General features: G+C 43.3%; 1 protein-coding gene across 3 annotated transcripts in view; it reads left to right on the top strand.

The window, feature by feature from the left end:
• The window catches only part of ITGA9 (integrin subunit alpha 9), a 376,700-nt gene that overhangs the window by 182,582 nt on the left and 169,552 nt on the right, over nucleotides 1-24,566 (top strand). For all 3 annotated transcript variants that reach the window (XM_055283188.2, XM_063612123.1, XM_055283178.2), the window contains one exon: nucleotides 18,203-18,279. In XM_055283188.2, the coding sequence (XP_055139163.2) occupies nucleotides 18,203-18,279 (77 nt within the window). The remainder of the gene's footprint in view (nucleotides 1-18,202; nucleotides 18,280-24,566) is intronic.

Below are 24,566 nucleotides of genomic sequence, written 5' to 3'. Positions count from 1 at the left end.
AAGATAGATCACATAGTAGGCCACAAAATAAGTCTTAATAAATTTAACCTTGAAATATCAAGTATCTTTTCTGACCACAATGGTATAAAACTTGAAATCATTAACAGGAGGAACTTCAGAAAATTCACAAATAGCTGGAAATTAAATAACATGTTCCTGAATGACCATTGGGTTAATGAAATAATTCAAAGGGAAATTTAAGAATTTCTTAAGACAAATGAAAATGGAAGCACAGCACACAAAAACTTAAAATGTGGTAGGATTTTGAGTAAGTAGAAGAGTATAAAGAATAAAACAATGTTGATCCTAGAAATATTCTATCTGAAGTAGAAGTTGGATATTCCTGGACTTTAACTTTGCAACTGTAGAGGAGGATATATAATCATGACACTTGTCTTGGCTCAACTGTGAGCAATAATCATGAACCATAATAAAATTAGCACTATTTATTGGTTTTCAATATCTGTAGTTAAGCCAAAATCAGAGCTATGGTGATAGCATAAAATGCAAATGTCATTAAACTTGATTATATAAAGGTAAAAGTAGAATAAGTTTTCTTTACATCTTAATCTTTTAAATTGGTGAGGCAAGAGATTGCAAAACTTGATGAAACAGGAAATCACTGTTTGCTTAAAATTGTGGAGGTCATCAGTAGAGCAACACTTCCTAGAGTGTGATTCCTGAACCAGCAGCATCAACCTCTCTTGGGATTTTATGAGAAATGAAAATTCTTGGGCCCACCCCAGACCCACTGAATCAGAAGCTCATGGGGTGGGCCCCAGCAAACTATGTTTTTGTTTTTGTTTTTGTGTTTTGAGACAAAGAATCCTCTGTCACACAGGCTGGAGTACAGTGGCAGGAACTCGGCCCACTGTAACCTCCACCTCCCAGGTTCAAGTGATTCTCCTGTCTCAGCCTCCTGAGTAGCTAGGATTACAGGTACGCGCCACTATGCCTGGCCAATTTTTGTATTTTTAGTAGAGATAAGTTTTCACTATGTTGGCCAGGCTGGTCTTGAACTCCTGACCTCAGGTGATCTGTCCACCTCGGCCTCCCAAAGTGTTGGGATTACAGGTGTGAGCCACCGTGCCCAGCCAGCAATCTGTGTTTTAACAAGATGGCTGGGTGATTCTCATGCAGCTAAAGTTCGAGAACTGGTACAGTAGAGGAGTTAAACTAATAATTTGCCCATCAAAATTATGGAGGTGAAGGAGTGGGGATCATTATGTGAGATAAATTCCTGTCTATCATGGAAGGAATTTAGTAAAATAATGTCTAGATCTGATAAATCAAAGAGTAGTAGTATCAGCATGTTTTCTAGAGATATGGAAATAATCATCAAAAGAAACATAAATGGACATGGGTAATAATGAGTAATAATGGTTGCCCCTGGAGAGGAGGACTCACTATGGCAAGGTGTGTGGCAGGGGGTTATTATTTTTCTAACCATGTGATTCTTTGGTTGAAATTAAAATAAAAGAAAAAATTGTTCTTAGATTGGGAAGATTGTCCAGGAGCCTGAGAAAAGTTCTGGGAGAGCAGTTCTTGCTTAGTGTCCTTTTCCTGGTTATGAAAAAAAAAAAAAAAAAGACAATCTTCCAGATGTTGGCTCAGTTTGAGGGGGAAGAAAGATTCTGAGAGTGAGGCCCACTGCAGGAAGCAGAGCTGATCTTTAACCTGTGTATATATACACAACAGTTTGTCACAGAGCATCTCACCTCTTTCGTAGGAAGGAATAAATTCATCAGAACTCTCTAGGTCATGTTGCCAGATAACATTAGGGTTCCACTACTTTAAATGCCTTGATCTCTTCACTGAGCCCATGTTGGTACCCAGGACTATACAGAAGGGTGGATCAAATCATGATGACCTTTTAGAGTTGGGGTCTGCCCCCACTGATGGCCTAATTAAAGTGGAATTGCTGCACAGACTGTGTGTGTGACATGGAGACAGTGACCAGTACATGTTAAGTACAGGCTTACTGATTAATCTGAGGCTTTTTGCTATGAGTTAGGAATGTGCAGGACAGGCAGGAGACCAAGCCTTCCCTCTGTAGGGTACATAGTCCTGGGAAAAGACGGGTTCCAGGATAGGGCTTTGGCACTAGGCTCTGGTGAGTGAATAGTGGGATTGCCGCTAATGCTGAGATTGGATTGGGATTCTGGGCGCTCTGGGGACGGTGGAGCTTGAATGCTACAAGCCTCCGTAGGACATACAGACTAATGGGCACACATTTCACCTTCGGAATTTAAGGAAAGCAAAGACCTGCATCTGTCTTGTCAGAAAGGGGGGCATATTTGATAGCAGGAAAAAGACAACCTTTTTTTCATTAACCAGAGGAGTATTTAAAAAGACTATAAAGCTGGAAGCAATTCAATTGTGTGTCTACTTTATATAAGACCTTGATGAAAAAATAAATCATTGCTGCCTTCAGTGGATTCACAGACAGTCCAGGAATAATTTACAAAGTGAGATTTAGATTAGTGTGTAAAAATTTCACTGCCGAGGCCACTTCTGGCTGAGGAGAAGGAGGTGTTCTATGGGGAAAGGGAGAATTGGCCAGAGCCTTAAAGGAGAAGTAGGATTTGGGTCCTCAGGGAATGGAGAGGCTGATGGATGCTAAAGGTCTCTCACGTGGCTGAATATCTAGTGAGGGAAAGGGGAGAGGCCGTCTGGACTGGAGATTCAGTCATGCAGTCTGAAGCCACTTGTTCACTGACTGAGGAGTTGGATGTGATTCTACGGTGGACAGACTATGGCATCTTTTGCAGTTTGGGGAGATCGGAGATGTGCCTCAGGGAGATTGGTGTGCCTGGGTATGGGGAGGCCAGTTAAGAAAGAGCTTGTTGCAGGGGCCTTTGCAGGTGAGTCCCTGGAGAGTCTGTGTGATACCCCCAGAGAGTTGACTCCTAATTAATTGCTAGTTGGTCTCAGCTGCTGAGACAGAGGGTATGGAACTAAATGAAACAATCATGGTAAGTCCTGGCTGGTCCGTGTGCTGGGAAAGGAGCAATGCTGTCCTTGGACAGGTCACCTGAAGGTCCCTTATCCCTCCTCATCAGCTGAGCATACCAGTGGTGATGACAGAGGCCGTGTCTTCAATCCCTGTACACAGAATAGGGCTCTGAAAATTATCTCTTCTCATGCTTCCTCAGCAGGCCCCCAAAGAGACCTGGCTACAGCTGGGCTTCCAGGTCTTTCACAGCGGTAGGCAGAATGGCCCACCAAAGATGTCCATGCCCTAATTTCTGGAGCCTGTGATTTGGATACATTATGTGGCAAAGGGACTTTGCAGTTGTAATTAAGGTGATGGACTTCCAAATGGGGAGAGGAGCCTGGATTTTCCAGGTGGGTCCAATCTAGTCACACGAGCCCTTAATAGCAGCAAACTTCCTCCAGCTGGAGGTGGGAGGAATGAGGCAGAATAGGAGGTCAGAAAGACTTGAAGCATGCCTTTGCTGATGTTGAAGATGGAGTATGTGATGTGACAAGAATGTGGACAACCTTAGGGGCTGGGAGAGGCTTCCAGGTGACTATCCGCAAGGAAACGGGGCCTCAGTCCTACAACCACACAGAACCAGGTGCTGCCAACAACCTGAACAAAGCTGGAAGTGGATTCTCCCCCAGGGCCTCTAGATAATCGCCCAGACCAGCTGACACCTTGATTTCAGCCTGTAGAACCTGGAGCGGACCCAGACAACCCACCGACCTCTGACTTACAGAACTGTGAGGTAATAGATTTATGTTATTTTGAGCAGCTGAACTCCGGTAACTTATTACTGCAGCAATAGAAAATAATAGACACACGATACAGCCCACACCTCCAGAACTCCGGGGCTTCTTTCCTCCCTGGGCTCTCTGGGGAAGGAGCACAGGCTGTGCAGTGAGATCAGGGCCCTGGCCCAGAGCACTCACCCTTTAGAGCCTGTTTCCTCACCTGTCACTGGGGGTGCTGTCGGCTGCTCTGCCTGTCTCTGGGTGGTTGTGGGATTACATGAGGGAAATGTGAGAAGCCCGGAAATGATGAGGCAGCACTGGATCCTGCTGTTTCCTTCCTGGGAAGCCGGCTTCCTGGTGTTGTGAGGAGGGGATGAGGCCGTCATGGGAGCAGGTCTGACCTGGGCTCTGAGGAAGCAGGTGCTCTGCTGCCTTTCCACATCCTTTCCTCTGAGGGGGGCCCCGTCTCTGCGGGCCCGTGGGTGGGCTCCCTGGTGGGACACAATGGCACCATCTTAGGCAGGAGTCCCCAAGTCCTGGACCAGTACCAGTCCGGCCACACAGCATGAGGTGGGCAGTGGGCCAGCGAGTGTTACCGCCTGAGCACCCCTCCTGTCAGATGAGCAGAGGCATTAGATTCTCACAGGAACATGAACCCTACACATGTGAGGGATCTAGATTGTGCCGAAACCATTCCACCCCCTCCACCGCCCATTCATGGAAAAATTATCTTCCACAAAACTGGTCCCTGGTGCCATAAAGGTTGGAGAACACTGGTCTAAGGGTTCTGGCAGGCTCTCAGGTGAACCTCTCTGGATCTTTAGGGTATCTGGCCCTCACATGTCAGGCCCAAAGATGCCTCTGTCTGTCGCAGAGGGAGACATATAACCAGAACCCATATAACCAGAACTCGGGAGCCAGCCGTACCACCATGAGCCCAGATAGCACGAGTCCCTTCTCTTTGCCCCATCTCTGCTGCCACTCCCTAGGCCAGGCCACCATCATTTGTCACCTAGACCAGGTCACATCCCTGCATAACCTCCTCCCGCTAAGGAGCTCCCTTCCACCTCAGAAGAAAATCCAGACACTTGCTAAGGCCCATGAGAGCATGTACAATGGGGCCCCCGCCTCACCAGCACCACCCACATACTGCATTACCACCACCCTCAAACTTACCAGGCCTCTGCCTGCCTCAGGCGCTTTGCATATGCTGATACCTCATCTAGAAAGCACTTTGCCATGCTTTTCCCATGGCCAGCTCTTCATTTTTTAGGTCTCAGCCCTAAATGTTGCCTCCTCAGAGAACCATTCTCCCACTACCCTGTATTCCCTGACTCAGCTGCTTTTCTTTGTTTTGAGACAGGGTCTCACTCTGTCACCTAGGCTGGAGTGCAGTGGTGTGATCATGGCTCACTGCAGCCTCGACCTTCCAGGCTCAAGTAATCCTCCCATCTCAGCCTCCAAAGTAGCTGGGACCACTGGTGTGTGCCACCACGCCTGGCTATTTAAAAAAAAAAATTTTTTTTTTCTGGACACAGGGTCTCCCCATGTTGCCCAGGCTGCTCTTGAACTCCTAGGCTCGAGGAATCCTCCTGCCTCAGCCTCCCTAAGTGCTGGGATTACAGGCATGAGCCACCGTGTGTGGCCTTAGCTGCCTATTTGATCCCTTCATGACATCTAACAGAACGTGTTATTTCGTTTACTTGTTTTTGTATTTACCTCTCTAGAATGGAAGCCCAGTGAGGGAAGGGATCTATTTTATCTTATTTGCTATTGATGCGCACCACCTGGTGGAGTACCTGGCCTATAGCGGATGCTTAGTAAATAGTAAATAGTTGAAAGAGCCCTTCTGGAAGAACACAAGGCTAGTTCCTTTGGCAAAAATTGGGCATCATATCAGAGCTTCTTCACTGGCAGATTCAGCAGAGCTGTAAAATTAAATGTGTTCCGTAATCCCTCTGGGAATTCCCCACGGGCAGGAGCGCATGATGTGTGATTTGCAGTGACATATCTACACCACAGTATGTTTGTGGTGACTACTTTTCAAAAGACAAGATGGAGGAAATACAGCTGGTAAAAGAAAAGGTGTCGGCTTTGTTGAGAAGTCTTACTTTGTCTTTCAAGTGAAAAGTGAGCTGTTTTAGTCTAATGGTAATTTTTAACTATGTTGAAGCCATACACTTCAGGTCTCCATTGTGCTGGAAATCGTCACCACGGCTCCTCCTACCCCACACCCCTCAATGCATGCATATAGGAATATAGCTCATGCTATGGAAATCCACTGTTTGCACAGCCTGGATATTAGGTAATAGTTTCCCGGCTGAGGTGCCCAGCTGGCTTAACATGCCATTATTTACAGCTCTAAGGTTTATTTTCATTATTATATTTAAACGTCTCTGCAGAAGGAATGGAAGGCTAAGGGGTTGAGAGAGTAGAAGAGGTGAGGGAGAAGAGTCACTCCAGACGTCAGAACCAGACAGGCTCCTGAAACTGTGCAAACTGGGGGATTTCAGATTGCACACTTGGAGTCAGGGCAGCAGTTTGGCTCAGCAGGAGGGGAAAGGGGTGTTAGGGGAAAAGGCTCCTGCCCTTCAGTGTTGTTTCACCCAGATCAACCCCACTCTTATGGGTATCAGCTTCTGGGTAAATACTCTTTTCAAAGAGGGCACCATGGCAGAACACATGTGAAAACCATCTAGTTCGAAGTATGTGTGAGAAAAACAACTAATTCACCCTTCTCACTGACCAGTGGAGAAGTCTGGCCTTATCTCTCTGTCTCAGGCTTCTTCTCCAAGGTTAACCCCAACGGGAAAGGAGAGGGGACTCATCAAAGGTTAGACCGTGCCCTGAAGTGACCTGTTGAACGTGCAAAACTTCTTTTTCAGTGTAATGTTTTATTTTTGCAATTTGTGGGGGAAAGATGCATTCTAAGCTTCTGAAACTCTTTTTATAAGAAAATCATGGTTTCCTCAAACTCTTCAAGCTCATTGAGTTTTCTTCTGTATTATCCTGTCGTATTGAAAACCTTGTGCAAAAGTATGTGTGGGGTGAGAGGTGTTTATACACATCCAGTGGACAGTGTCTGGCTGGGGAGGAAATGTTAGCCTCTCTTATCTTATGAGATAATTTAGGAAATCAAGTACAAGGCCTTTGCTGTGTGCACTTATACCTGGAGCCTTATTTAGGGGATGTTCTTGCAGATAGATGGGGAGAAGTCTTGCTGGGATCCTCTCTGGTTTTAAGGCATTTTTTTTCTCACTCCCAGTTGCCTGCCCATGTCTGGTTTAGCAGCTTTTAGAAATGTGGCTGGCATCCTTTTTTCTTTTCTCTGACAGCAGCAGCCCCTTTATTTGAACTTCCTGGCTGTTTTCTGCCTCTTCTGACTAATTAACAGCAACTGAAAAAAGAAAAATGAAACATAGAACACAAAAAATTCCAGGGTGAAAAAGGAGAATTTCCAGTCCTGGGGTGCAAAAGTCCCTAGAAGAGAGTTTTGAGCTGAAATGAAAAGTTGTGATTATAGAGAGACATGAAATGTGTCCCATAAAAGGCCACCTAGTCCCAGGCAGATCCAGGAAGAGCATTGGGCTGGGAGTCCCATGGGTCCAGGGCCTCACCAAGCAGTCAGCCCTGCTCAGTTATCACAGGGGTTGAACTGGATCACCTACACGATGCCTTTAGATGGATGGAACTGGAGTCCATTATCTTAAGTGAAACAACTCAGACACAGACAAATATCACATGTTCTCGTTTATAAGTGGGAGCTAAATAATGTGTCCACATAGAAGCAGATTGTGGAATGATGGACAATGGAGGGGTGGGGAGGTTGCAGCCGGGTGGATGATGGGAGGTTGCTTGTTGGGTGCAATGTGCATTGGCCCAGTGATGGATGCACCAAAGGCCCTGACTTTGCCATGACAGAATATATCAATGTGGCAAAACGGCACTGTATCCCATGAATATATACCATGTTTTTTAAAATGTTGCCTTTAGGCAGAGGGGATAATTCTGCAAACTGCAGAGCCATGGAGTAAAAAAAACACCCAAGACAGCAGAACTTGTCATTTCTAGTTTTTCCACAGGACCATAAAGCAAAATTGGTGCTGGGTTTGTATTTAAAGGGAAACCAAGAGGGTTTTTTTAATCCTTCCATGGTTTCAAAATCTGGAAGGACAATTTGTACAGACCCTGAGATAGAAGGAATTCCTCAGCTTTAATTTCATGAACGATTTGCCTTTCATTGATTCTTGAGGATATGAATGTTTTAGAAAGCAACAGTGTATGTCTTGATTTTAAGAGGCAATGAGCCTTTTCCTTTCTTCGTTTAGGCATGGGGCTGAATGGAGCTGAAATTCCTGCACTCTTATAACGTGCCACATGAAGGGCAGTTTTGAATTCTGGGAAAACAGCCCATTGAAACAGAATTGGGAGGGAGAAACCTCTTACACTCAGGTCATGGCATTTATATGAATACAAAAAAAATTTAAATACTGTGCTAGGTGCTGGGGGTTATAAATATGAATTACGTGGCTAGGGCCTCTGGAAACTTATCTGGGGCTAGAGAAGGAATACCAGTTCAGAAATGTCACTCCTGTTATCCAGGCAGGATGCTTCACCATAGGGGCAGAGACCTTCTGCTAAGTCATACTGCTTATCAAGAAATATATTGCTAGGCCGGGCACAGTGGCTCACGCGTGTAATCCCAGCACTTTGGGAGGCTGAGGCATGCGGATCACTTGAGATCAGGAATTCGAGATGAGCCTGGCAACATGGGAAATCCCATCTCTACTAAAACCACAAAAATTAGCTGGGCATGGTGGCATGTGCCTGTAATCCTAGCTACTCAGGAGGCTGAGGCACGAGGCTTGAACTTGGGAGGTGGAGGTTGCAGTGAGCCAAGATCGCGCCACTGCACTCCAGCTTGGGCGACAGAACGAGACTCATCTCAGAAAAAAAAAAATACATTGATCAAATCAGCTTAAAAATAGCCTTCTTGTTTGCTCTCCTTGGTGTGGGATTATTCAGTCCAATTGTTCTACTTTTTTCAGGCTTCAGCATGGGATTTGGTTGTCATATCAACCCTATAAACAGTGTTGAATCTATGTCAATAACTGTATTTTTTTAAAGCAAATATCACCAAGTCCAAGAAACTGATCCTCCTCTGAACATGATAGCTGGACTAGGCTACGAATCCTATTTCCTGTTAGATCAGAAGTGAAGATTTTCTGGTACAGATTTGGGTGGGAGAAATGAGCTACCCCTCCCAAGGCCTTAGCACCTAGATGACATCCTCTCTGAAGTCACTCTCAGCCAGGAGCAGACACTGAGATGCCATTTCTGAATCACATGTCCCCAGAGCTGCCCTGGCCTTGGTGACCATGGCACTGTAAGAGAAGCACAGCCAGCCCCAGCCTCCTTACTCTCACTCAGAGGAAAATGCAGCTTGAGCTGGATTCATTGAATGTTTTTTTTTCCTGGCCTGAAGGAAATGAAGAAACATAGCCAAATATTCTAAAACAGGATTCAACAAACAGCCCATAGGCCAAATCCACCACTGCTTGTTTTTGTAAATAAAGTTTTATTGGAGCACATCTATGCCCATTCCCTTATGTATTATCTATGGCTGCTTTTGCTCTACAACAGCAGAGTTAAGTAGTGTGACTGAGACCGTATAGCCTACAAGCCCAAAACATATACTGTCTCACCCTTTTCAGAAAAAGTTGCCAGCCTTGTTCTAAAAGAAGTAGAATAAGAATTTAGTGAGAAGCTGGAGAAAATATTTTCAAAGAAAGACAACTGTATTCTCCAGGGAAACCTGAGATGAAGACCAAGGTGAGGAAGGAGCCAGCAGAGAAATCAAGTCCATGAGGCTGAGGAGGCCACTGGATGTCCAGTCTTCAGCTCTCTGAAGCCTGAGACAGGAAACAGTTGTCTCCTGAGAGAAAGGTTTGAACCTCCTTTAACTAGGGAGGAGTAAGAGATGATGGCTTCTTAGATCTGTTTACATTTGCTGGAAAGACTTCTTCCAGGGAAATAACTAGACAGGGCTTTGGCCAACTAGCAGGTGGAGTCTGGAGGGAGGTGGAAGAGACTGCTTCCAAGCTGGGTTCCGATTTGTCTGATTCAAGCAGCCAAGCTTGTGTTTGCCAGAGAACTTAGGGGGATGTGGATAAAATCAGGCTGAGGACTTTTTTTAAAGGCCCAAGTTGGAGCTATTGGGATTGTTCCCTCAGAGGAAAATCAGGAGTTTGGACCATTGGCTTCATGGAGAACCTGTACTTTTGTACTTTGTACCAAGGAGAAGTCATTTCTACTTGGTTTTTGAAACTGCATTGTCATCTAGTATTCCAAGGCTTTAGTCTGTCCACCCTCCTGCTCCAGAGAGATGCCTTTCAGTTCCTTAGGAAACAAATTGGCCATTTGCCCAAAGAGACTAATCCAGGACTAGAACACAGGCACTGAGTTTCAACCTCAGGCTCCCCAGTGCATGACACAGGTCTCTTGATTCCATGGTGTATTGTTTTTTTTACCTATTAAACAATTGCATTCCTAGCCTATGGAGGGTCTTACCTAAGCCAAGACTTTGCCAGGGATTGGATTGTGCAGCCCATTTTTGTTCATAGCATTGCACAAGTTAGGGAAGGCCATAAGGTTGGCTGAGTATTCTCGTATTCTATTGCTGCATAACAAACTCTGAAATTTAGTAGCTTAAAATAACATTTATTTTGTTCATGAATTTGATTTCATTGTTTTTAATGTATATAAGGTGTATAAAATGATGTTTTGATGAACATTTACATAGTGAAAATGTTACTATGGTCAAGCAAATGAACATATCCATTGCCTAACATAGTTTTTTTATAGTAAAAACTACTATATTTGGAATCTATTGTCAAATTTCAGTATATAATACAATATTGTCAACATAGTCATCACGCTATACATTCAATCTCTAAATTTTTTCATTCTACCTAACCAAAACTTTGTACCTTTGACCAACATCTCCCCATTCCCCACTCCCTACCCCCTCCCCGACCCCTGGTAACTACCAGAGTTTCACTTTCTGGTTCTGTGTATTTAACTTGTTTAGATTCCACAATAAGTGAGATCATACAATATTTTTCTTTGTCTGGCTTGTTTCACTTAGCATAATGTCCTCCAGGTTCATCCATGTTATCAAAAATGGCAGGATCTCCTTTTTAAAGGCTGAATGATATTCCATTGTGTGTATATATATGTGTATTATATATATGTGTGTGTGTGTATATAGTATATATACATATATACACACCACAATTTCTTTATCCATTCACCTGTTGACAAACACTTAGGTTGATTCCATGTCTTAGCTGTTGTGAATAATGCTGCAATGAACATGGGAATGCAAATATTTCTGTGAGGTACTGATTTCATTCTCTTTGAGTATATACCCAGAAGAAGAATTGCTGGGTCATACAGTAGTTCTATTTTTAATTTTTTTGACGAACCTCCATACTTTTTTCATAATGGCTGTACCAATTTACATTCCTACCAACAATGTATAAGGGTTCCCTTTTCTCCATACCCTCACTAACACTTTTTATCTCTTGTCATTTTTATAGTAGCCATCCTGTTTCATTGTGACTTCGATTTGAATTTCCCTGATGATTAGTGATGTGGATATTTCAGCAGAAACCTTGCAGGTCAGAAGAGAGTGGGGTGATATATTCAAAGTACTGATGGAAACAGTGCCTTATACCTGTAATTGCAATACTTTGGGAGGCTGAAGCGGGAAGATCACTTGAGCCTAGGAGTTTGAGACTAGCCTGGGCAACATAATGAGACCTTGTCTTTACAAAAAATAAACAGGAAATTAGCCGGGCATGGTGGCATGTGGCTGTAGTCCCAGCTGCTTGGGAAGCTGAGGTAGGAGGATCGCTTGAGCCCAGGAGGTAGAGGCTGCAGTGAGCCGAGATGATGCCACTGCACTCCAGCCTGGGTGACAGAGTGAGACCCTGTCTCTAATAAATTAATAAAATAAAATTTAAAAACCCTGCTAGCCAACAATACTATACCCAGCAAACCTGTGCTTCTCAAGTTGAAATGAAAGGACACTAAATAGCACAAGAGAGCATAATAAAGAAGGAAACTCATTGGTATGGGTAAGTATATGGACAAAATCAGAATGCTATATTACTATAAAGGTGATGAGTAAATAGCTTTTATGTCTATGAAGAAAGTTAAAAGACAAAAGTATTTTAAAAACCATTATAAGTATTAACTAAATTATGTTAATGGGTACATAATATAAATAGATATAAATTGAGGCATCAATAGCATGTAACATGGGGGGAGCAGAGGGAAAATCAGAGTTCTTTTATGCAAGTAAAGCTACATTGTGAACTTATAATAACTGTTACAAATTATTTCATGTAAGCTCCTGGTAACCACCAAGAAAATACCTATAGAAGTTATATATAAAAAAAAGAAAGGAATCAAAACCTATCAGTACAAAAAAAAGAAACAAAAGAAAACAGCAAGGGAGAAAATGAGGGACAAAAGAATAAGACACATAGAAAATAGTTACAAAATGGCAATAGTAAATCTGTCTCTATATTTACTTTAAAGGTAAAAAGACTAACCTTCCCAATAAAAAGATACAGCATGACTGAATAGATTATTAAAAAAAAAAAACAACCACGATCAAACTGTATGCTGTCTACAAGAAGCTCACTTTTAGATTCAAGGGCACACAGAGAGATGGAAAAAGGTAGTCCATGCAAACGCCAACCAAAAGAGAGCAGGAGTGGTTAATACTTATATCAACAAAATAGACTTTAATTCAAAAACTGTCTCTAGAGACAAAGAAGGTCATTTCTTAATGACAAAGGGTCAATTCAACAGGAAGGCATAACAATTATAAATGCACCCAGCATCAGAGCACCTAAGTATAAACAACACTGATAGATCTGAAAGGAGAAATTGATAGCACTATAATAATCGGAGATTTCAGTACCCCACTCTCAATAATGGATAGGACATCTAGACAGAAAATCAGTAAAGAAGCAGTAGACTTTAACAATTGGACCTGTATAACAAATGGACCTAGCTGGCATATACAGAACTGTTCACCCAACAGTGGAAGAACATTCATTTTTCTCAAGTAGCCATGGAACATTCTCCAGGATAGATCACATATCAGGTCACAAAACAAATCTTAGCAAATTTCAGATCGAAATCATACCAAGTATCTTTTCCAACCACAGTGGAATGAAACTAGAAATCAGTAACAGCAAGAAAATGGGAAAATTGTTTGTGAATTCGTTTGTGAATCTGCAATTTGGCAGGGCTTGATCAAGACAGCTCTCTGTTCCGTAAAATGTCTATCAGCTGGGGCAACTCAATGGGATTGGAGGATGTCTCTGAGGTTTTCACTGTCATGGTGACTCACGTGGCCTGCAAGTTGATGTGGCTGTGATGTCTCCTGTGAGCCTCTGCATGGACAGCTTGTGTTTCTTGCAGAGTGGCTACATTCTAAGAACAAATGCCCCAAGAAAATTAAGAGGAAGCTCTATTGCTTTTTATGACCTAGTCTCAGAAGTCACATAGTGTCGCTTCCACTGTAGCCAAAAGTCCACCCAGATTCCAGGTAAGGGAGCATTAGACCCCACCTCTCTATGGGAGTAGTTTCAAAGTCACATTGTAAGGAGTGCCGTCATTGAGATATTGTTGCATTGATTTTTGGAAAATAATTTACCTGCACAGAGGTAAATTCACATCAATTATTTGTCTCCTTATTTAACCATCTATTAATGTTTGTTTGTTTGTTTGTTTTGAGATGGAGTTTTGTTCTTATTGCCCAGGCTGGAGTGCAATGGTTGGTCTCGGCTCACTGCAACCTCTCTCTCCCAGGTTCAAGCGATTCTCCTGCCTCAGCCTCCCAAGTAGCTGGGATTACAGGCACCCACCACCACACCCAGTTAATTTTTGTATTTTTAGTAGAGACGGGGTTTCACCAAGTTGGCCAGGCTGGTCTCAAACTCCTGACTTCAGGTGATCACCCGCCTCAGCCTCCCAAAGTGCTGGGATTACAGGTGTGAGCCACCACGCCTTGCCCCACCATCCACACCCAGCCCCCCACCATCCATTAATTAAGCTTCATGGTGTTCACTCAGCCACACTGTTGTTGTTGCTCACATTTGCCAATGTAAATAGTGATGCACAGTGCCTAAGACAAAATCGCTGTCACTGCAAGCTCCTACCCCTGGCTAAATGCTAATCTGGATTTATGGGACAGTCACTAGTGCTATTATTTTCATTTTATAAATGAGGAAACTGAGTGCTGGAGGGAAGAAAAGTCAATTTTCTTAGTGTAATACAATTAAAATAGGATTAAACTTTCAATTTCCTTATTTCTTAACTAGTATTTTATCTTTCCATGATTGTGCTTAATTTTATCTGATCAGTACAAGCACTCATATAAGCTGTAGGGATATGTGTGTACATGTACATGTGTGCATATACACACATGCCCTGTGTGTGTGTATATGTCAAACTCAGTGCTTGCCTTTGTTGGATGGAAATTCAGCAGCATTGGAGGACTAGACAGCTGGAGAAGCCAGTTTCAGGGACAGGAAATAGTAGAGTTCAAGGAAAAGTTAGGACAAGGAAAATGAGTCTTTACGAAGCAACCAATTCCTCGTGAGAAGTCTTTGCATCTCACATGGCTAAGGGACAGTACTTTGGTTAGGGGTCTGGAGCTTTGGTCTTTTTTTTTTTTTTTTAATTTTTTTTGCACACAAAACAATAAACATTTTCTAAAAATACATACAAACAAAAAGATGCATATCAAACATATTAGGAAGGTTGCACATGGGAAGACGGAATAGAAATGGGGGGTAGGAATTAAAGAAAATAAATGAGAGAGGGACTTTGTATGGATCAGTGATAATAACTCAATCCTCTATTTGACAAAGAAGGAGAAGGAAGAGGAAGAAAAAGAAAGTGGGATAAAGGATCAGAAAGTGAGGAAAATAGAAAAAATTAGAGTATGACTCCAGGGTAGACCTGTTTTGTTGTTGCTGGGTTGGTTGGTTGGTTTGTCTGTTATATTTTTCATATGTTTCGCCATGTTGGCCAGGCTGGTCTCGAACTCCTAGCCTCAAGTGATCAACCCTTCTCGGCCTCCTAGAGTGCCGGGACTACAGGCGTGAGCCACCACGTCCAGCCCGCACATTGCGTCTGGCCTCCGTGGTAGACCTCCCAGACGGGGCGGCCGGGCAGAGGTGCTCCCCACTTCCCAGATGGGGCGGCCGGGCAGAGGCGATCCTCACTTCCCAGATGGGGCGGCTGGGCAGAGACGCTCCTCACTTCCCAGATGGGGCAGCCGGGCAGAGGCGCTCCTCACATCCCAGATGATGGGTGGCCGGGCAGAGGTGCTCCTAACTTCCTAGACGGGACGGCCGGGCAGAGACGTTCCTCACTTCTTCCCAGACGGGGCGGCCGGGCAGAGGCGCTCCTCACTTCCCAGACGGGGCGGCCGGGCAGAGGCGCTCCCCACATCCCAGATGGGGCGGCCGCGTAGAGGTGCTCCTCACTTCCCAGACGATGGGTGGCCGGGCAGAGGCGCTCCTCACTTCTTCCCAGATGATGGGCGGCCGGGCAGAGGCGCTCCTCACTTCTTCCCAGACGGGGCGGCCGGGCAGAGGCGCTCCTCACCTCCCAGACGGGGCGGCCGGGCAGAGGCGCTCCTCACTTCCCAGAGGGGGCGGCCGGGCAGAGGTGCTCCTCACTTCTCAGACAGGGCAGCGGGGCAGAGGCGCTCCCCACATCCCAGATGGGGCGGCCGGGTAGAGGCGCTCCCCACTTCCCAGACGATGGGCGGCCGGGCAGAGGCGCTCCTCACTTCTGGAGCTTTGGTCTTGATGAACAGTGTGCTGGTATTGGCTCTAAGCTGGGTCATCCACCATTTGGCTCCCCATTCGAGTGGTCACTCTGTCTGTCAGAGCAAAGTGTGGTCTTTTGGTGTTGATAAAGCAGCAACTACATGCCAGGCCCTAAGGGCAGGCACAGAGGCAAGCAAGACCAATCCGGTGTCCCCTGCAATCCTCTTGAGACATCATTTTAGCAGGGGAGACTACCATTGAACATGTAATGATAAGATTGATTAGTTATGATTGAGATGAGCAGTGGAAGGAAAAGTATGTGGAACTGTGAGAGCTCACGATGGGCCTGAACTTGCCCAGGGACTCAGAGAAGTGGTCTGGATTTGCTCGTTGAAGGGTGAGAGGACATGTACTAGGTGAACCAGCTGGAGGAATCTGGGGATCCACTTGTTGGGAGGCCCTGGGTGGGAAGTTTTAAGGCCAACCAGAGTGATAGCTGGCATGAGAAAGCCAGAGTGACAGAGGTGAGGAGGGCACATGCCAGATCTGGCAGCCTGTATGTCACCAGATGGATTTAGGTCACATCCTGTTCTTCCATTCTCACCTCTTTCACCTCCATCTCCACCTCCATCTCTACCCCTTCACCCCTCCATGCCTCACAAAGTTGGACTGTCTTGCCTGTGAGACAGGAAAGGCATGTGTGATGAGGGGACTGTATCCTAGGGGCCAATCCAAGTTTTGTGAGACCTGAGGCTTATACAATAGAGGGTGGGGTCTTGAAGGAAAAAAAAAAGGTGAAATTATGAAAACAAAGTTTGTGCAAGGCTTCCGTAGGGGCCATGTCAGCTGGGGACCTCTAAGCTGAAGTTTCACTAGCGTGGTGGGGACGCTCCCTTTGGCACCTTCCCTCTGTCCTCAAAGCTCATAAAGCCCACCTTTCATCTTGCCTGAGATGTTCATGCCATGCTTACACTCACTTCCTCCTGTTTTCTTCTTAGTTGAGATGGCAAAGAACAAATATATTGAAATCTCCAGGAAATTTGGCTCTCTCCTTGACCCCAGTAGTGTCCAAAAGAACACAGGAATTTCCTCTTTTTGCCCAAGACTTCCATGATATTTTCCCTGATAATCAAGGAAGGGAGTGTTGGCTGGGACACTTTTTTCTTTCGGAAATGTGGCAGGGGAATATGAATTTCCATAGGCGAAATTACTCTGTCTGGTCGAGTCTAGACTGTTCCTTGGCCAGCACGTTTGCTGGAGCCCACACTGACACTCTGAGGTGCTGCCTGGACTTATTCCCTGGGCAGGGAAGAAATAACCTGGAACTACATTTTGGGGAAAAAACTCACAAACATGAGCAGTGACAAGGAAGAAGTTTAATAATGAGTAAATTACAACTAAAAGTTGTCAACAGGCTCTTCTCTCCAAATTCCACTGAAATGAGCAAAGCCATCTAACAGTAGTGAAGAGTCTCTGTCATCTGGAACTTAGGGAAGCTACTGTCCATAGATCTGAAATGTCAGAGAGGTTGAGACAGATTGGGGGGGAAGACTAACAAACCCTCCATGGACTGTAGAAGAAAGCCCTAACCCCTCTCCAAATGCTGCTGCTGATCTCCTGGCAAGCCTCCACAGATAGGCCCAGGCCCAGGCACAGCCAGCAAGCTCTCTGGAAATATTTGGGTTTTGGCATGCCAAGCCTTGGCCCCAGCAAGGGCTGGGTGGGGCTTTGGCTGTTGAGGCCCAGTCTTGGTTAGAGAAAAGGCACTGTGTCCCTGTTAACTTCTGGCTGCCCCACCAAGAAACTGGAAAGAATCTCCCCCACTGTTGTGATTCCCTCAGCCTGATGGCCTAATTGCCTTTGACTTTTCCTGTTAATACTGACAATTCAATACAGTCCCATTACTCAGGCAGAACCTATTTCAAATGTAAATTTCCTGGAGGCCGAGGTGGGCCGATCACGAGGTCAGGAGATCGAGACCATGGTGAAACCCCGTCTCTACTAAAAATACAAAAAAATTAGCCGGGCGTGGTGCCGGGCGCCTGTAGTCCCAGCTACTCGGAGAGGCTGAGGCAGGAGAATGGCGTGAACCCAGGAGGCGGAGCTTGCAGTGAGCCGAGATTGCGCCACTGCACTCCAGCCTGGGCGACAGAGCGAGACTCCATCTCAAAAAAAAAAAAAAAAAAAAAAATTCCTGCATCCCCAAGATGGAGCAAGTAGGGGGAAATGACGAAACTGTAATCTGAGAGTTCTTTCCTCAACTGGATTATCATTCATCTAAGAGCGTCTGAAAGACAGTCTCACACAAGCAGAGACTGAAAGGACATCCACCACCACGCACCTGTCTTGAAAAAACTGCTTGGAGAAGCACTTCAGTAGACTAGGGAATGAATCAAATAAGTAATGCACTGACAAAATCAAGACCACAGTTGACTTAGGCTTCCTTGGAGCTTGGGAGAACCCCTTCCCACGCTGGAGAGCTGGCTTCCTGGAGGTGGGAGTAGAGGCCCCGACGGGCTCAGGGGAAGAATTCCCACTGATTTGCAAGAAAGGAATTGGCCACTGTGTACTCGTTTGCCACTCAATCCTGCCCTAACCTTCCTCTCCTGTCTCTCTCGCAGACTGTTTTTGAAAGGAATTGCCGTTCAGAGGACTGTGCGGCGGACCTGCAGCTTCAGGGTAAACTGCTGCTCTCCAGGTATGTCGGTGTTTCCTTCACAGCATTCTTCTCAAGCTCCTTTTTCTTGACCCCAGGCCCCAAACCTGAATGTGCAGATTTCCCCACTGAAGAAGATAAACAGAGTTGATGGGTTACAGTAATATTCTGTGGTTTTAAAAAAATGGATATTACAAAATAATTATAACAAAAGCTTTGTTGGGAAGATTGTTTAGGTTTGGTTTTGTCTGCAGTTCCACGTATTTCACAATGTAGCTTATATTTCTAATTTCTATGAGTATTTGGAGGGTGGTTATTTTATGCTTGCTGATTGTATTAAGTTGAATCATATGAAATTGCCAATATTTGACCTTTTGGACAATTTCGTGTGATTCATCCTATTATTAAATAAAGGTTTATGCCCCTCCACCTCCACACACACACACACACACACACAATAGCGTATGTTTTAACAACAAGTAACATTTCTGTGGCAGGAGAGGGCTGAAGGAGAGGGGCAGGCTGCCCTGATCCAAGTGAGCAGATAGTCTCCTTATTGTTTCAGGATTTCCTCCCGCACAACATGAATCCCCCAAGGCTAAAGGTGAACCGTACAGTGGCCTTCTGTTTCCTCTTTGCCAACCTTTTATTTTAGACTTCATTTAGGATGAAGGGCTGGTCCTGATCGTTTAGCCTCATTTCACAGAATGGCTTCCTTTTGAAACAATTCCTTCTGAAAGACTGTTTTAGCCTTGGGGCCAGAAACCCCTCTATTAGTTTTATTACCATTTCTGAAAAACAGTCACTAGTTTTGGTAGTTATTTTTCAAAATGCATAGTGTATCCGTTACTTAAAACTATGAGAGTTAAGTTTGGATGAAATGAAATGAATATACCATTATGAACCAGTGCCTACACTAGGACATTTGTTTTATTGTTATACTTTAAGTTCCAGGATACATGTACAGAACGTGCAGGTTTGTTACATAGGTATACACATGCCATGGTGGTTTGCTGCACCCATCAACCTGTCATCTACATTAGGTATTTCTCCTAATGCTATCCCTCCCCTAACCTGCCACCCCTGACAGGCCCTGGTGTGTGATATTCCCCTCCCTGTGCCCCTGTGTTGTCATTGTTCAACTCCCACTTATGAGTAAGAACATGCAGTGTTTGGTTTTCTGTTCTTGTGTTAGTTTGCTGAGAATGATGGTTTACAGCTTCATCCATGTCCCTGCAAAGGACATGAACTCATCCTTTTTTATGGCTGCATAGTGTTCTATGGTATATATGTGCCACATTTTCTTTATCCAGTCTATCATTGATGGGCATTTGGGTTGGTTCCAAGTCTTTGCTATTGTGAAGAGTGATGCAATAAACATACGTGTGCATGTGTCTTTACAGTAGAATGATTCATAATCCTTTGGGTATGTATACCCAGTAATGGGATGGCTGGGTCAAATGGTATTTCTGGTTCTAGATCCTTGAGGAATTGCCACACTGTTTTCCACAATGGTTGAACTAATTTACACTCCCACCAACAGTGTAAAAGCATTCCTGTTTCTCCACATCCTCTCCAGCACCTGTTGTTTCTTGACTTTTAATGATCGCCATTCTAACTGGCATGACATGGTATCTTATTATGGTTTTGATTTGCATTTCTGTAATGACCAATGCTGATGAGCATTTTTTCTTATATTTGTTGGCCACATAAATATCTCCTTTTGAGAAGTGTCTGTTCATATCTTTTGCCTACTTTTTGATAGGGTTGTTTTTTTTCTTATAAATTTGTTTCTTTGTAGATTCTGGATATTAGCCCTTTGTCAGATGGATAGATTGCAAAATTTTTCTCCCATTCTCTAGGTTGCCTGTTCACTCTGATGATAGTTTCTTTTGCTGTGCAGAAGCTCTTCAGTTTAATTAGATCCCATTTGTCAATTCTGGCTTTTGTTGCCATTGCTTTTGGTGTTTCAGTCATGAAGTCTTTGCACATGCCTGTGTCCTGAATGGTATTGCCTAGGTTTTCTTCTAGGGTTTTTATGGTTTTAGGTCTTACGTTTAACTCTTTAATGCATCTTGAGTTAATTTTTGTATAAGGTGTAAGGAATGGGTCCAGTTTCAGTTTTCTGCATATGGCTAGCCAGTTTTCCCAACACCATTGATTAAACAGGGAATCCTTTCCCCATTGCTTGTTTGTGTCAGGTTTGTCAAAGATCAGATGGTTGTAGATGTGTGGTGTTATTTCTGAGGCCTCTGTTTTGTTCCATTGGTCTATATATCTGTTTTGGTACCAGTACCATGCTGTTTTGGTTACTGTTGCCTTGTAGTATAGTTTGAAGTCAGGTAGCATGATGCCTCCAGCTTTGTTCTTTTGGCTTAGGATTGCCTTGGCTATATGGATTCTTTTTTGGTTCCATATGAAATTTAAAGTAGTTTTTTCTAATTCCATGAAGAAAGTCAATGATAGCTTGATGGGGATCGCATTGACTCTATAAATTACTTTGAGCAGTATGTCCATTTTCACGATATTGATTCTTTGTATCCATGAGCACGGACTATTTTTTCATTTGTTCGTGTCCTTTCTTATTTCCTTGAGCAGTGATTTATAGTTCTCCTTGAAGAGGTCCTTCACATCCCTTATAAGTTGGATTCCTAGGTATTTTATTCTGTTTGTAGCAACTGTGAATGGGAGTTCGCTCATGATTTGGCTCTCTGTTTGTCTATTATTGGTGTATAGGAATGCTTGTGATTTTTGCACATTGATTTTGTATCCTGAGACTGCTGAAGTTGCTTATCAGCTTAAGGAGATTTTAGGCTGAGACGATGGGGTTTTCTAAATATACAATCATGTTGTCTGCAAACAGAGACAATTTGACCTACTCTCTTGCTATTTGAATACCTTTTTTTCTTTCTCTTGCCTGATTGCCCTGGCCAGAACTTCCAATACTATGTTGAATAGGAGTGGTGAGAGAGGGCATCCTTGTCTTGTGCCGGTTTTCAAAGGGAATGCTTCCAGCTTTTGCCCATTCAGTATGATATTGGCTGTGGGTTTGTCGTAAACAGCTCTTATTATTTTGAGATATGTTCCATCAATACCTGGTTTATTGAGAGTTTTTAGCATTAAGGGGTGTTGAATTTTATTGAAGGCGTTTTCTGCATCTATTGAGATAATCATGTATTTTTTGTCATTGGTTCTGTTTATGTGATGGATTATGTTTATTTATTTGCATATGTTGAACCAGCCTTTCATCCCAGGGATGAAGCCGACTTGATTGTGATGGATAAGCTTTTTGATGTGCTGCTGGATTCAGTTTGCCAGTATTTTATTGAGGATTTTAGCACTGATGTTCATCAGGGATATTGGCCTGAAGTTTTCTTTTTTCGTTGTGTCTCTGCCAGGTTTTGGTATCAGGATGATGCTGGCCTCATAAAATGAGTTAGGGAGGAGTCCCTCTTGTTCTATTGAATGGAATAGTTTCAGAAGGAATGATACCAGATCCTCTTTGTACCTCTGGTAGAATTCAGTTGTGAATCCACCTGGTCCTGGGCTTTTTTTGGTTGGTAGGCTATTAATTACTACCTCAATTTTAGAACTTGTTTTTGGTCTACTCAGGGATTTGACTTCTTCCTGGTTTAGTCTTTGGAGGGTATGTGTCCAGGAATTTATCCATTTCTTCTAGATTTTCTAGTTTATTTGCACAGAGGTGTTTATAATATTCTCTGATGGTAGTTTGTATTTCTGTAGGATCGGTGGTGATATCCCCTTTATCATTTTTTGTTGTGTCTATTTGATTCTTCTCTGTTTTCTTCTTTATTAGTGTGGCTAGTGGTCTCTTTTGTTAATCTTTTCAAAAAAAAAAACCAGCTCCTGGATTTGTTGATTTTTTTTTTAAGGGTTTTTCATGTCTCTGGCTCCTTCAGTTCTGCTCTTAGTTATTTCTTGTCTTCTGCTAGCTTTTGAATTTGTTTGCTCTTGCTTCTCTAGTTATTTTAATTATGAAGTTAGGGTGTCAATTTTAGATCTTTCCTGCTTTCTCCTGTGGGCATTTAGTGCTATAAATTTTCCTCTAAACACTGCTTTAGATGTGTCCCAGCAATTCTGGTATGTTGTGTCTTTGTTCTCATTGGTTTCAAAGAACTTATTTATTTCTGCCTTAATTTCATTATCTACCCAGTAGTCATTCAGGAGGAGGTTGTTCAGTTTCCATGTAGTTGTGCGGTTTTGAGTGAGTTTCTTAATCTTGAGTTCTAATTTGATTTCACTGTGGTCTGAGAGACTGTTATGATTTCTGTTCTTTTGCATTTGCTGAGGAGTGTTTTACTTCCAATTACATGGTCAATTTTAGAATAAGTGTGATGAGATACCGAGAAGAATGTATATTCTGCTGATTTGGGGTGGAAGGTTCTGTAGATGTCTGTCAGGTCTGCTTGGTCCAGAACTGAGTTCAAGTCCTGAATATCCTTGTTAATTTTCTGTCTCATGATCTAATATTTGACAGTGGGGTGTTAAAGTCTCCCACTATTATTGTGTGGGAGTCTAAGTCTCTTTGTAGGTCTCTAAGAACTTGCTTTATGAATCTGGGTGCTCCTGTATTGGGTGCATATATATTTATGATAGTTAGCTCTTCTTGTTGCATGATCCCTCCACCATTATGTAATGCCATTCTTTATCTTTTTTTGATCTTTGTTGATTTAAAGTCTGTTTTATCAGAGACTAGGATTGCAACTCCTGCTCTTTTTTGCTTTCCATTTGCTTGGTAAATATTCTACCATCCCTTTATTTTGAGCCTATGTGTGTCTTTGCACATGAAATGGGTCTCCTGAATACAGCACACTGATGGCTCTTGACTCTTTATCCAATTTGCCAGTCTGTGTCTTTTAATTGGGTCATTTAGCCCGTTTACATTTAAGGTTAATATTGCTATGTGTGAATTTGATCCTTTCATTATGATGCTAGCTGATTATTTTGCCCATTAGTTGATGCAGTTTCTTCATAGTGTTGATGGTCTTTACAATTTGGCATGTTTTTGCAGTGGCTGGTACTGGTTTTTCCTTTCCGTGTTTAGTGCTTCCTTCAGGAGCTCTTGTAAGGCAGACCTGGTGGTGACAAAATCTCAGAGCATTTGCTTCTCTGTAAAAAAGTTTCTTCTTCGCTTATGAAGCTTAGTTTGGCTGGATATGAAATTCTGGATTGAAAATTCTTTAAGAATGTTGAATATTGGCCCCCACTCTCTTCTGGCTTGTAGAGTTTCTGCAGAAAGATTCACTGTTAGTCTGATGGGCTTCCCTTTGTGGATAACCCAACCTTTCTCTCTGGCTGCCCTTAACATTTTTTCCTTCATTTCAACCTTGGTGAATCTGATGATTATGTATCTTGGGGTTGGTCTTCCTGAGGAGTATCTTTGTAGTGTTCTCTGTATTTCCTGAATTTGAATGTTGGCCTGTCCTTCTAGGTTGGGGAAGTTCTCCTTGATAATATCCCGAAGAGTGTTTTCCAACTTGGTTCCATTCTCCTCATCACTTTCAGATACACCAATCAAACGTAGGTTTGGTCTTATCACTTAGTCCCATTATTTCTTGGAGGCTTTGTTGATTTCTTTTCATTCTTTTTTCTCTAATCTTGTCCTCATGCTTTATTTCATTAAGTTGATCTTCAGTCTCTGATATCCTTTCTTCTGCTTGATCGATTTGGCTGTTGATCCTTGTGTATGCTTCACGAAGTTCTCGTGCTGTGTTTGTCAGCTCCATCGGGTCATTTATATTCTTCTCTAAACTGGTTATTTTAGTTAGCAATTCCTCTAGCCTTTTTTCAAGGTTCTTAGCATCCTTGAATTGGGTTAGAACATGCTCCTTTAGCTCAGAGGAGTTTGTTATTACCCACCTTCTGAAGCCTGCTTCTGTCAATTCATCAAACTCATTCTCCATCCAGTTTTGTTCCCTTGCTGGTGAGGAGTTGTGATCCTTTGGAGGAGAAGAGGCATTCTGGTTTTTGGAATTTTCAACCTTTTTGTGCTAGTTTTTCCTCATCTTCATGGATTTATCTACCTTTGATCTTTATGTTGGTGACTTTCAGATGGGGTTTCTCTATGGACGTACACTAGTACATTTTAACTTATGATGGTACATGATCTTTCATTCATCAAAGGAAAGTAATACTAAGATTCCTTTTCTTCAGTTTGAGTTTACTGGAGGAAGATGGTGTAACACACACACACAGTCCTCCAAACCACTTAAATATTAATTAGCATGACTTTTACTTAGGGCAATAGTGGTAGATTAAAATAGCACACATTTTGCCAAGCTTACGAAATTACTTAAAACTCATGGAAT

Source organism: Symphalangus syndactylus, chromosome 1 (assembly GCF_028878055.3).
Source record: "Symphalangus syndactylus isolate Jambi chromosome 1, NHGRI_mSymSyn1-v2.1_pri, whole genome shotgun sequence".
Lineage (NCBI taxonomy): Eukaryota > Metazoa > Chordata > Mammalia > Primates > Hylobatidae > Symphalangus > Symphalangus syndactylus.
Note: the sequence above shows the minus strand (reverse complement) of the source record. Positions and strands in the feature narration are given on the sequence as shown.